The sequence below is a fragment of the Ptiloglossa arizonensis genome, chromosome 10 (genome assembly GCF_051014685.1).
Source record: "Ptiloglossa arizonensis isolate GNS036 chromosome 10, iyPtiAriz1_principal, whole genome shotgun sequence".
NCBI classification, from domain to species: Eukaryota; Metazoa; Arthropoda; class Insecta; order Hymenoptera; family Colletidae; genus Ptiloglossa; species Ptiloglossa arizonensis.
Window position 1 is genome coordinate 3,652,038 of NC_135057.1, and position 14,855 is coordinate 3,666,892.

A 14,855-nucleotide genomic window follows, 5' to 3' on the forward strand; every position below is an offset into this window, starting at 1 on the left:
ATTTTAAACATTTCGAACCTGTATCGTTCGGCTCCTCCTCGATAAACGTGATAAAGAACAAACACCGATTAACGAAAAAGAATGAAACAGATATGAAAATACATCTCCGAAAGGAAGAGAAAAAAGGTTTTGTGCGGGATCAATAACAAAGAAGAAAAATTGATACTGGTTTCGGACTAGTTTCCTTCCTCTTCGTACTTCTTAAAGTATTCATTTTTCGAACGTGCGACCGTACACTTTTTATACGCAGAATTACGTAACATTTACGTAAGATGAGCGTACGATTCTGTTAAAAACGACAGTAAAGTTGCACTCGTGAAAGAAAGCGATGCCGTAGATACGTAGACGTTATTAAATAATTCAACTTCTAACTCTATCAATTTCCTCCGTTCTCGACCGTAAGATAGATACGATCCGAGCAAATTGCACGACTCACCCTGTATAATGGCGATGAAGGGTATTAGGATGGGCTAGAAGATGATATGACGAGACCTCCTGTTGTCTCCTGTCACTCCGCAGGGTGTCTTGTAATATGTGAAACCTACTTCAGGGATGGCTTTAGTATTTAGAAAACGATAAAACAAGTTCGTACAAACATATGTCCCACTTGACCTTGTTTTCAAGTTACGAGTTTTGTGTTTTAATAACCTGTATCTGCTTACATTGGCAAAGAGATTGCCTATAAAAGCACACGTTAAAAAGAAACGTATTGCTCGCGTTTTAAAAACGTTTGCGAATCATCGATTTTTTATATCGTTGTTCGAACGCGCTGAAAACTTTGTTCAATCGCTTAGCGGAGTGTTTCAATATCGTGAGTAACCGTTCTATAAACTATGGATTTCAGCTGATGTCGCAAGTAAAACACACGTATGGTTAAACCCATCGATTTCGCAATTATAATAGAGTAGCTCGACACGTAAGGCTGTTACCCAGAGAACGAACCGAAACGACTTACTCACGAAACGTTATGAGATAGTACATACAGAATCGTCAAGAAGATCGAACAGTGTCGTGTACTGTTTGTAAACAGTGGAACGAAATTCTGTTAGCTCGGCTCATCGAAGGATACAATAACGCAAAACTTGCTACGACTCGTAAACAAGGTTACGTACGACATACGTTCGTATGACTCGTTTTACCATTTTTAAACGTTAAATCCGTCACGTATTTATAAACACACACAAACGTAGCTGTGAACGATTTAATTTACACGTGCGTCGAAACTCGCATGTTTTTCCGTCACCGATATCGACTGTCACTGATTAAGATCAACGTACAGGGCTTGACTTTGAGAGAAATTATTTATCCATTCGTACAGTGTATGCAAATAGACCGATGTTTATTTTCATGCAATTGAACGACTCTTCGATTCATCTTGAAAAACGGAACGATAGAACGGTAAACTATCAATATCTGACCCTTCCTAAGACCTTCTCGGTCTTGTAAATGCAATCATGATCGCTGTTACGAGGAACGACGTAATGCCCGAGCGTGAAACAGCTCGTGTCCAGTAAACAAATTTGTCAAGCAATAACCTTCCTTAGAAATACTCCGAAATGATTCCGTTTAAACACGGAACAGGAAGAAAATTTTCACGACGTGGTTAACGGCTGTGCAACACGGAAAATATCAATTTCTTTTTTATCGTCGAAATTAAGCTACGCTGAGCACAGTCATTGCGTTCGTGGGTAATCGTCTAATTACACGAAGAAAAAGCATTACGAGCATGATTTCTGGATAGAATTATCTTCCTTGGTTGTAGTCGAGCTCGTCGATATTTTATGAAATAAAACGCGCGTCGTTTTCGAATGAAGAAGGATCGTGTAACTGTTTCGCTAATATTCAATTCGATAATTCAATTGAAATAATTTCCATGCCTGGTTCGCTCTACGGAATCGTTCAAAACATTCACCGACTTAAACATCGACCGAAAACATTTTTTTCTTTCGTTTCGAAATTCCTGTCCCGATAAACTTCCACGAAACACGAAAGAATGCATACAAGGAACGGTTCAGTACCCCGTGAAAATTCGTTCCGATGGTGTGATATCGTTCTTCGAAGCTTCCACGGTTTTTATTTCTCCGGATAGATCCCGTTCGCCGGAGCAAGAAGCGTACGCAAATCTTTGGATAAAAATCGCGGCGACCGAACACGCCGGAAGAATTCCAAGCTTTCAACTGTGCGACAATACACGAGCACCGAACGTCACCAGTTTCGCGGAGCGAGTTTCAACAACGAGAAAGAAGTCTCTCGCGGCGATCGACGCCGCGATAATCGTCAAAATCGACGTTCCGACGCTGAGAATCACCAGCTGTCAATCGTGGCGCACACGTCCGTACACGTCCAACGTCCTCGTATAAACGTACTCTGAACGGTTAAGTTCGGGACGTTGGAGAAATAGTTGACGAACGATAAGGAAAATTCGAATGTGCGAGAATCGAACCGAATGCTGACGAGTGATTGGTATTCTTACCCGGAGTGGTCGAGGTGTGCGCGACGCCGGTTGAGTTCGCGGGACCCTCTCTACCTCCGGTGTCGTTGTTCATACTGGTGTTGCTCCATGGTGTGTACGTGACGTATATATGGGTACACCTGTAAACGTCACTGGTGCATCCCTCCCGGCACGAGCTCCATGTGCAGTTGAACAAACCGTAGATCTCCTCGCGCCTGGATGTGGTGCAGATGACCGGCTCCGGCGAGAAATCGGCGGCCAAAGTGCTGATCGCCGGATCGACGTAGAGGGGCACCAGGAAAAGTAGCGCCGCCCCGCCAGACGTCGCGACGAAGGCCAACGCCGAGGTGGCGTAGAAGTTGAACCGCTGACGGCAGGTACGCCGTGGCGGTCGGCGCCGCGAAGCGCCGAACCCGAGCTCCAACAGTTTGCGACGACGTAGCTCTCGCTCCTGGAAGTCGTGCTTCTCGTTCTGCTGATGCTGCTGATGCCTATGCTGGCTGTGATGATCGCTCTGACACTGGACGCAGCTCGCCTCCAGCAGGAGCTCGGAACTGCTCCCGCGCATCACCCAACCGCTCTCAGAGAGGTGCCAACCGGAGCTTCCTCAGGCTTTCGAGGCGAACGATCGAGAGTGCTCGAGGATGCTTATCTTCGCTAGGACTCATCGAGTGCTGGCGGGGCTGCTTTGTGTGCTGACTCGGGGTCAGAGGCTGGGTCGGTAGCGAGGTCGACTGACGAGGTTCCTCTTGCACGGGACAGGGATAGCTTTCTGGGCCGTTTGATCGACTCCTTTCTTCGAGGATCTCATTTAGCGAACGCGTCTCGCGACGTCTGACTCCGAATCTTCTGTTCCCTCGTCGGGCGGTTAACCGGGATGAACAATCGACGAGGAACTCTCCAGTAACCGGTGATACTTATTTATGGAGCGAATCTTTCGTTCGTGGACCGTTTAGGAAATCTCCGTGGTAATCTCTGGGAAAATACGTCGTCGAGGCGTAACGATGCGTCCGTTCTACGATTTCGATGTATCGTTGCGAAATCACCGATAGGCTTTCGAAGCGAACTGATCGATCCAAGACGATCTCGGTCGCGGTAAACGATCCTCCGTTATCGTGGTCTGGTCGGACACGATCGTCTCTCCGTAGTCTCGTGGAAACCCTGTAAGAATTCGAGGCAGGTCCCGCGTTCGGCGTGACACATTTCGTTAGTGCCGGTACGTTCCCGTTTCTTGGTATGTCCTTGACACGACATCGCGCGGATCAGCGGATTCCGCTATCGCGTCATCTGGACTGTCTCGAGGAGGGTTCCCGTTTCGTTGAGACGCTACTGTGTTCTGTTCGGGCAAATAGGTCGGGTAGGCCTCGGAAATTGTTCCCGCGGAACGGCCCGATTCGTTCTAGACGGACGAAACTCCTCGCTCGACTCCTTTCCACTTTACAGCGTCCCCGTTTTAACTGCTATGCATAACGACCTTGCACGTTTAAAGTTCTTTTAGGCCATCGAAGCAAGTCGATCGATCACGACCTTTCAGCTGTAGTCACGATGCCGTGCATAGAGCATCTCGACGGTGCTCGGAGTCGATCTTCCGATCCTTATGGAAAAGTTTGCGGCTCGTTATCTTTTGCGCTAAACGCGCCGTCGAACGAACCCTCCGTTAAACTTGTCACTGAACTCTATCGCGAAATCGACGACACTCGATGAATCGTTGCCGAAATCGTACGTCAAGTTAGGCCCGTTGGATTCACCCACTGTTGGAAACACCTCAGGCCGATCGGAAATATTTTTTACGCCGGTTTTTCTTAGCAAAGCACAGTACGTTTCGATCTACGGAGGACCGATTGGTTGCTCTTACGATTCTGATAATTCGCGCACCACATATCTACGATATTCCCCAAGCTAGCGACTCGTTTCTCTCGTTCGTTCTTTCCTTCACCGAGTTGCTCGTGAAATCGACCCAACGAGCACAATCATTTACGCGGTATCCCCCTGCCTAACGAAGTCGATGATCGATCGATAACCGTTGCCATTAGCGCTTATAATCAACAGGAGGCGCGTCCTGAACGAGAACGAAGGATAATGCCTGTGCTCGTGTCAGAAGTCGAAAATCGATCCTAGCTTCTTCTTTCCCTTCGCGGAAGGACACCGTCGCTTTATCGCGTCGATGCTATTACTTTAATCGAGGAAATCCGATCGCCAACGACGCGATCTTAACTAACGACGGATCACCTTCTCTGGTAGCACCTCTGGTAGATCCGGATTCGTCTCTCTCTCTCTCTTTCTCTCTCTTTCTCTCTCTCACTCTCTCTCACTCTCTTTCTCTCTCTCACTCTCTCTCTCTCTCACTCTCTCTCACTCTCTCTCGCGCTCTCTCTCTCGGATAAATCACCTTCCGCTATTGGTCGAGTCGTATAATCGCGATGAACATTGCCCTCCTTCCTCGGAACCGAGAAACGATCGGAAAATGTAGCCCGTAATTACGTTCCAGGCAACTGGTTGCCTCTGCCTACTGTTGCTGATCTCGGAATCTGCCTCGATCACGTCGCGGCTTTCGTGTTTACCTTGAACATTTAGACACCTGGGGACGCGTATCCAAGGCAGCGGCACGTTGACGCGCGATCGACGAATCCTCGATCCCCCCGACACCTTCAACCTACGATAGAACCGTCACTGGGCATCCCTACCTCGATGAACAGTTTTCGAGCACAGAGCGCGCAAAGACAGATGCTTCTCCCCGCATCGAACACCTGACACCCTGCACCTGCCACCTGGTCGAGGACGAAACCCCCCCGTGAATCTTTCGTCCGTGCCACCGTGCACGGATCTACGGCACAGAGTGGGGGAGCTAGGACTCAACGAGTCTTGATCCTTGTTACATCGGGTACCTGCACCTGCGACTCGCGTTCCCGGTACCATCCGCCTCGCGGATCGCGAGTTAAAGCGTGACTACTCGTCGAACCTCGGCCGAGAGTCCTCGACGGGACAAGCTTTCGTCCGAAGCGACAGGGCGGGGTTCCAAGCGCGCATGAGCGTGTGTTGCCTCTTCGCCCCTTCAACCACCCACCCCGGCTACCCCCATTTCCCCCACGTTGCATTCTCCTTGTTTACGCTCCTGCCTGCTCCCTTTTTGCTCGTCTCCGAGCACCGCTCTCGCGTCCTCCTCCGGCCATTATCATCCTTTAATTGCGACCCATAATTAAGCCAATTTTTTGGTGTCGTCTTTTGCTACTCGGTAACCTTCAACTTCGTTAGAAGCGATGAATAAGTGCCACCGGGAGAGAAGAGAGAAACCGTTTTGGCGAGACTTTCGTTGAGATTTTCCCGAACGAGTTTAGCAACGATTTTTCATTCCAATCTATCCACGTCCGAATCGAGCGGTTAATTTTTCTTTTTCCTTCGGATTACAACGGTTTCGTTTTAGGAATGTATACGTTCGTTTGTTCCGCGATCGGGAGTAGCGTTTAAATTCACACTCTGTAACGACCGATCGGTGTTCCTTGCAAATCTAGCACGACTACGTAGCAGGAATCAACCCCTAACTCCGAAGTGACGCGGTAAATTGTTTTGCCTCGCTTGGTAAACCGTTTCCACGAATTAGACGACGATTATTGACTCGAATCTATCCACGTTGAATCGAGCTGATCATTTTCGTTCGGTTTACAATTCTTTCGTTTCGAGATAAGAGTTCGATGGTTTTTTCGCGATTTTTACTTTCGTTACCTTTTCGAACGAAAGTGTCTTTTCCGTTTACATTCACACTTTGTAGACACCGATTGGAATTCGTTGCGATTCGAGGATGGACTACGTGGCAAGGGTCGGAGCGAACGCTTCGGTCCTTCGTTTCGAGCAAAACAGATGGAAACCTATATAAATCGACTTAGCTACGGAATTGGATTTAAGTTTTTCTCCCTGGTGTTTTTTGGACACGGAGAGCTTGGAAGTCGAGAGGGAAATCGGATTAAGGGATTCCGGCGTAGCTGTTGCATTCTTTAATTCGACGATCGCTGGTAAGAATTCCAAAAAATAGAATTACAGTCCTACTTCGTTAAGAGCGGTACTCGGTGTTCGTCGCTTCGTCGAGAAAAATTATTTACGTCGTACTTGAAAAATTGCGACAGATTAACCGCTGAAAAATAATCCGAAAGATAAGCTGAAAAGTTAGGTAGCTTAGGAAATTTTTCGGTTAAATAATTATATAATTTTACTCAATGTTTATCTATCGATCAAAAATACGTATATTGTGTTTCAAATTGTAACATTTTGTTAAAAGATTCTAATTCGTACAAAAGTTACAATTATTCGCGTGGAATCGCTTCGTCCGAATTTACAAGAAAGATATCTAACGACCAAACTATTTAAAAAATTAAAAGAACACGGTGCTCTTGTAATTTGAATTAATATCGCGATCGTTTTTTTCCTCGGGCAAATATTTTTCGATCAAAATTTCTATAATAATAACAAAATGTAATCCAATGAACGATTACGATTTCGCAATGTAATCAAATCGGTGATTAAACATTATGATTACCGAGCTGTCGATCATGATTGACGAATAACACGAATAATCAAAGCGAATGTAATTATCGAACACGTTTAACTCGATAGTCGTTCACCAACTAATTATTACATTTTTACGAATAACCGATTCAAGAATTCTACTTATGTATAGTAAATGTAGTTTACGATTACCGATCGATCTCGATGCTGGTTAAATAATTACCTATTACGACTATCGCGATTATTATTATTAATCGATTACAAAATTAGTCACCGAACAATCAGTTACTAGTCGACTATGCTGCGATTGCGATTTTGATTATAATTGTAATTTTGTTAGCATTCAAATTAAATTCTTTCCCTTTGATCAATTTTAAAATCTCTTTATGAAAAAATATTCACTGTGCGATTAGTTGAGTAGGTATCAGAATTTTCAAATAAGTTATACAATATAATACATTACTGAGTCACTTAATATATGTTAATACGATACTTTTACTACATTTGTGACAATATATATTCCGTTGGAACACTTCGTTTTCAACGAAGCGAAATAACATTTCATCGACAGCGTATTTCACGTCCCCGAGCATAAATCAATCCTCCCTCTCCTCTGTGATCTCATCGAAAACATCTTTTCCTTAATTTCAAAATTCATATCACGATAAATTTTATTGGAACGCGAAAGAATGTTAAAGTACGTAAAGAATGGTCCAGTTTTCCGAGGAAATTCGTTCCGACGAATTGAAATCATTTTTCAACACTTCCATAGTTTTTATTTTTCTACGTGTATCTCGTCAACCGAAGTAGGACATATACAGAAACTTTTCAGATGAAAGTCGTGTCATCCGTAAGAATTCTAACATATGAAAATGTAAAAATGTACGAGCCTTAAATGACGCTTATACTTTTTTGAATTTCAACGTATCCCTGTGGAAAAATAAACAAGTAATAATAATGATAATGTACCGCATAAAATACGTTAGCACAATTATCACATTTGCGACAATTACATTCCTTCGAAGCACTTTGTCAACAAAACGAAATAACATTTACGATTTCGATTTTGTTAGTATTCGAACTAATAAATTTCATAAATTTTCAAATTTTATATCCCCTCACAGAGTCCCTCCGTGGACAAATATTCATCGTAATATAACCAAACAAGTTACAAAATATATGTTACTTTATTGCATATCGTGTGTTACTACGGTTTGTTTAGCATTCGAATTAAATTCCTTTCCGTCGACAATTTTCAAAATTCCTCCATATAAAACTATTTAGTCTATGATCAATTGAATGAATATCAAATTACAAAATTACAAAATTACAAATTACAAAATTACAAATTACAAAATTACAAATTACAAAATTACACATTACAAAATTACAAAATTACAAAATTACAAAATTACAAAATTACAAAATTACAGAATTACAAAATTACAAAATTACACATTACAAAATTACAAAATTACAAATTACAAAATTATAAATTACAAAATTACAAATTACAAAATTACAAATTACAAAATTACGAATTACAAATTACAAAATTACAAATTACAAAATTACACATTACAAAATTACAAAATTATAAATTACAAAATTACGAATTACAAAATTACAAAATTACAAAATTACAAAATTACAGAATTACAAAATTACAAAATTACACATTACAAAATTACAAAATTACAAATTACAAAATTATAAATTACAAAATTACAAATTACAAATTACAAAATTACAAATTACAAAATTACGAATTACAAATTACAAAATTACAAATTACAAAATTGCACATTACAAAATTACAAAATTATAAATTACAAAATTACGAATTACAAAATTACAAATTACAAAATTACAAATTACAAAATTACAAATTACAAAATATATATTACTATTTCGCATAACGTACGTTGCCACGTTTATCACACGCGCAACAACAACGTTCCTTCGAAACATCTCGTCTCCAACGAAGCGAAATAACATTACGTTAAAATCGTAATCCACGTTCCCCGGCATAAATCAATCCCCTTCCAGTTCCCCCCCGCGAATCTCATCGTTCCTCGCTCTTTTCACCGCGAACGGTCGTCACCGTCGTTTTAACGCGAAACAATTCTGATCCGCGAGCGTCGCATGCGTTTCGCGAAATTCGTCCCGTCGCGTCGCGTCGCGTCGCGTCGCCGTAGCGCAACAAAAGCAACAGTTTGCTCGTAAATTCCGGGGGCCATTGGAACCAGAAAATTCACGCAAAAGAGGAATCCTCGGGACGGCCTTCCTCTTCCCAAGCACTCACCTCCTCCGAGCGTCGGTTACCGGCTTAAATATTAATTATGCATCGCGGGGCGTCCAACGATGATGTTTCCAAGGAGGCCGTGGCGTCGCGACGCGATCACCTCGTATTCCATCCCAACGACTGTAATCGCTTGGCTCTCGTTTCATCGACGCCGATATAGTCAGCGTACGTCCTACTTTTGCGCAGAAGTGGCCATTGTTTTCAACGTTGCCGTCGAAGGCAGCGGATTCAGCCAGTTATCCCCACCCCCGACGACCACCAACCACCTCCAACCACCCATTCGGCGTACGCTCGCGTTTCAAATCCTCCCGATGTTTGCACGATTCCCAACGTCCTTGCGCCCAAGAAGCACACGGGTCCGGAGTCACGGCAGTCGAATTATGTTTGCCTGGCTGCTGACGAGGGGATGATTGCCAGCCAGGAAGGAAATTATTCGTACGGTGATTAATTTTCGTGAAAACTTCCGCGGAACGTTGTTTGCGAACACAAGAGGAGGGTTTAAAACGTGCTCTTTCGAGCGATATTTAGAATTTACCGCAAAAAGAGGTACAACACCCTTCGAACGTACCCGCGTATCTACGTTCGCGGTTTCGAAAACGAACCTACCGATTCGTACGAGATTATTTTACACGTTCACGGAGTTATTAACCGTTTCCCGATAAGTGTCGAAAAAAATTGAATACGATTTTTTCGGCACGGATTTCACATCGTGAGAAACAATTGGACCACGATTTCGGATCGTTTCTAACGGTACAATAAACAAAAGGATACAGTTTGACGAAACGGTGACTATACGAATACGGAATCATCGATCGGTGCGAAGAGGCTCGGAATTAACGAGTTTTTCGACGGTATTTTATGTGCAGGTACGACATATCTTCGATCGAACAATTTTTTTTTCAACTCTTCCGTTCGCATTTATCGGAATATTCTCGCGAGTCGGTGAACCCCCCCCGTTTCTGGCGATGCGCCATTCTATTCGAATCGCTGGAACTTCGTTATTTCTTTGAATTCCTATATAATTTAGGAATACATTTTCGAAAGGTTAAACTTTATGAAAATGTCGTTAAAGAAAATCGATTTCCCGTACCGTGGAACGAGAATACCCTCCTAACGATTCGTCGTGTATCAAAGAACAGATTACGAATAAAGTATCTCGATATCCAGCGAAACTTTTATTTATGTAACTCGAGGGGCTGCGACGAACTTCGAAACATCAAAGAGGAATTTCTGTAACGATTCCCGAAAAGTTAACGCGAAACATTTTCCAAAGCTCGAACCGTATTTGAAATTTCTGTACTTACGTACAGTCGATTCTCATCGATTTATAAGTTCTTCGCGACATGTTCTTCGCGTGGCGATAAATAAATTTAAATTCTCACGAAATTAAAGCTCGTTATTAAAAGTATTTACGATAAACTTCGAGCAAACGGAACATAAATATTTTCCCGATACTTGTGATACACGAATATTCGATATTAGGTATAAAGAGAGCGATTTAACTGCACCTCGCCTACTTTATTTTCATAATATCTATTATTATTAATTTTATTATTAGGTCATCTTTCAAGTACGACTCTACGAACTGTCCCCAACAAGGACGTTGGGTAAGTAAAGCGCTAAAAATAAATATTTTACAGCGTTAAAGGATAAAATGAAAGCAAAACCAAATGGCATCCTTGTGCAAGATTGTAATGTCAAGAATTCCTCTCGTAATAGAGAAATATGGATTCTTATTCGCAAATGCCTCTACAGGCACTCCGTATTAATCTATGGCATATGCATAGGATGGTCTTGAACGCAAAGTATGGAAAACCTGAAAGAAAATACAAAGAATCGACTTATCTACTTTATCGAAAGCTTTCGATAACGAATCAATTTTGCAAGTAACGTTAAATTCTGTAAGTCGAACCGAAGACCTTTAGAACGAGCGCAAGTGGTCGATTACGCAACAACGTATACACGACAGAAATTCTAAAGTCTTCTATCGTTTGTAAATTATTAGTTCGACGGAAATTTGTAAACCGAGAATATTCCACGGAGCTTTCATCAAAGTTGAAAACTGAAATCTGGTTCAAACGGAAATTACTTAGTTTGACGTGGTTTCAGACCACGTATTCAGTACAGCCCCCTTTCTCTCGAAAATTTTGAAAGTATCTTTCATTCCTGTGCATTCAATTGGATTTCAACAAATTGCTGTGCAAAGAGTACAAAAGGCTCTTTCATACCGCATAAAAAACTGCAGAGTCGCTGAATCTCCGTCTCTTGCAGTTTCAGAAATATTAATCTGTAGACCCTTTCAATGGCTGCTTTACATCCGGTGTGTATAAATGCAGCTGGCCAGCTTGAATTTCAGCAGATACGACCAAGAAGAACGGAACAATGTAGCACCTTATCGGAGGTTCACGTACCCTAGCCTCTTAAAGTATCCGATACGCTTAAATTTCTTTGCTTAAAATGTTTCATTGGCTTCAAAAGGGATATATCGAGCTTCTGATCAATGTGGAATGGAACCGTTGAACGAGACGACGATTTGCACATTTATCTCGAACAAGCCATCGCTCGAACGATCGTTAATTGCGGCTACAAAAATCGAACGTGTTCTTGAAATCGATGCAAAGTGTTTCATTTGATTTCTCCTCCGATAAATAAATCTACGGTCCAGAATCTCGTGGTAAACTAATTCGTAGAAAAAGTTTGCTGAATAAATCTAGAACTTCGACTGATATACTTAGGAAAGTAACAATTTATTGGTCGTTAGAGGAAACTTCGAAAAAGTCTCCGATTCGACGTTTCGATCTGGAGCAAAAGTCTTCTTCCGAAATCCTTCAAATTTTAACACAAGGATTAAACACGAACCATTGTTTGTTATTTTTTTGTACATATTATTAGTTTTCCGTTGGACACATGTACATCGTACATACAGAGTGGTTCATTTAGGTGAACACGGTGTCTCATCAGAAATGATAAAAAAAATGTTCTCGTAAGAGTCGTTTCGCATAAAGAAAGACATTAGTGGTAGTGGAAAAGATATCAAAGTCGAGTGAAATTTTTTAAGTAGGATATCGTGTTCTTTTTACTTGTAGTAAAGCAGCGTTTATTGGGAATAATACAACGACCTACACGATATTTAATACAGTAAAATGACAACTGAAATCCATAGAAGTCAGATAAACACAAGTAGCTAGCTGAACTCTACGTGGGTGTATCGGCTAGCCGTATCGAATAACGTCAATTCGACCTGTGTTCATCCGACTCCTATGAATTTCACTTATGTCGTTTCACTGCATGGAACGATATCACACGATCGTTGTACTCCTTTCGACAAACGTTGCTACGTTACGAATAAAAAGAACACAGTGGTGCCATTTAAAAAAATTAACTTTGATATCTCTTCCACCATTACACCAACAGAAAAATTATTATTTGCACATTCTCTACACGAAACCATTTTTGTAACAACATTTTTGGATACCGTTAATCCCTCGAGAAATATTCCACTGTTTCCACTTAAACGAATCACCCTGTACGCATAAAATACATCGATAACGTAGTTACAATTGTAACACGTGTTTAAAATGTTATCTGCACACTGTACTCGGCTGGAACGTTATTTACAAAAAGAGTCTTTCTAATTTTTGTTAATCTTCGCAGCGTTGTACCTCGATTCTCTTTTGTTCGTAACTTGTACCAGGTAGTCCAATAAATTGTGTCGTTCGATCAAATTTATTGAACAGTATAGTACTAGGTTGCTTAATAAGTTCTGTCCTTCGATACAATTTATTGAACAGTAGTGTTCAATGTAGTATTGTTCCATAAGTTTTATCGAACGACAAAACTTATTGAACAATCTATTACTTTCTTTTCCGCGACCCTACACGGAGGACCGTACTGAACAAAAAGGGACCTGCCAAAGGGACTGTGTAATTTTCGTCGACAATGACATAACGCAGACCCATCATTCAATCAGCGTCATGGCGACTACTTGCCAAAGACTAGGCTCCTGTGCATCCCCCACAACAACCCTAACCTTGTGACTTGGATCACATAGGCCCAAAAACCAAAGATATAAGAAAGACTATCGCCCTCAACGAGAAGTCTGTAACTAGCCAACTTTCTTATTACTACATTGCATCATTAATGGATCAACTGACCTTGATAGAAGCATTTAACGTTCATTAAATAATTTACTCCGTTATAACGCCTACGCTACCAACCTTGCAACTTAACGAATTATCGATGCAAGGATTACGGCTTTGGTTAAAAATTCATCGATAAAACGGTTCCGCCACGTCCTTCGCTCCCCTGTACAAGTTACGTGTTCACTTGAGAGTAAAACTGTCTTGTTGCTCTCCAGAGCGTTCCTCGCCGTTGAAGGCTGCGTTTGAGACTGATTGTTGGACTCTCGAATGAACAGTCATCACTGGCGAGGAACACTCTCAACTCGCGACAATTTTACCCTCAAGTGGACACGTAGCTCACCATTGAAATTTCGAAAGAACCGCGTTCCAGGTAGCAGGTGCGCGACAACGTGGCCGCGTACCTCCCCAGAGATGTAATCCGGCTTAACGAGCGCGTCTACAAGAAAATCAACTGCGGCATTGGCGATCGTCCTAGATCGCCGTCCACGACCTTAATTCGCCACTTGAGCCACGATGCGAACGCGTGATAAGAAGACGGCCACCCGAGAGTCTATTAACGCGTACCCCACCCTGTCCCTCGTCCGCGTGCCCATCCCTTCAGATTACGATCAAACTTGTGTCGCGCCTCCTCGCCGCTTTGATTCAAGGCGAAGCGAAAGTTTTCGTCGACGAGGGGCCGTTGATGGACATTATTGCGGTCTTATCGTTAGAGTTCCGCGCGTACCTACCGAAAAGGGACCAAAGGAAAATTATACGAAGGTAATATGCAAAAAAAAGTGCCCAGTGAGGGTACCGGTTCTCTCGTTCAAACGAAAAGTTTCACCTTGCACGGGGGAGAAACATTGCCTCGCGTATCGTTCGGCAAAGGTTTCCACGACTTGTTGACAATTCGCGAGAATCATCGGGACACCCAATTACCGTGACCGACGGAAAGATAGTTTTGCACGTGACAGTTGTCCGTTATAATTGACGGTATCTAAGATCGATGTCTGTACGTCGTCTGGAGAAATGGATGAAAAATGGTGGATCAAAAAATTGTATTTGTATACTATTGGCTTGTTGGGAAAGTCATTTCTTTTTCCAAAATGGAGAATATATCATTGGATAAAATGTTTGTACACTCTAAAAGGAATGTGTTTTGGGTTTCATTTTCACCGAAAAAAACGAAATAACTTTCCGAGCAATCTATACATTATAAGGAAATTTCACTAACTACAAGTCTGATTTTAATGAAGCATACTGGGCTGTATATGCAGTAACTTTTTTGTCGACAGAGAACGTTCTCGAGAGGATGAAAACAAGACCCGAAAATTCGACATTTTTTCTTTTTTTTTTTATACAATTTTGTTCACAGTTGAACGACAGAGCATTAAAAATTGAAGTTATGTTATATAATTGTCTAAAATCAGCTTTTAGACTAGCATTTTCTCTTCGACTTTTTAAACACAACTTCGTAATA

The 14,855-nt window shown here is 42.0% G+C and overlaps 1 protein-coding gene across 1 annotated transcript in view; it reads right to left on the reverse strand.

The window, feature by feature from the left end:
* Teh1 (tipE homolog 1 phospholipid transfer protein) overlaps positions 1-3,020 on the reverse strand; it is a 108,941-nt gene extending 105,921 nt beyond the window's left edge. Inside the window, exon 1 of the mRNA XM_076321686.1 lies at positions 2,474-3,020. Within this exon, the coding sequence (XP_076177801.1) occupies positions 2,474-3,020 (547 nt within the window). The remainder of the gene's footprint in view (positions 1-2,473) is intronic.
* Between the last annotated feature and the right edge of the window lie 11,835 nt (positions 3,021-14,855).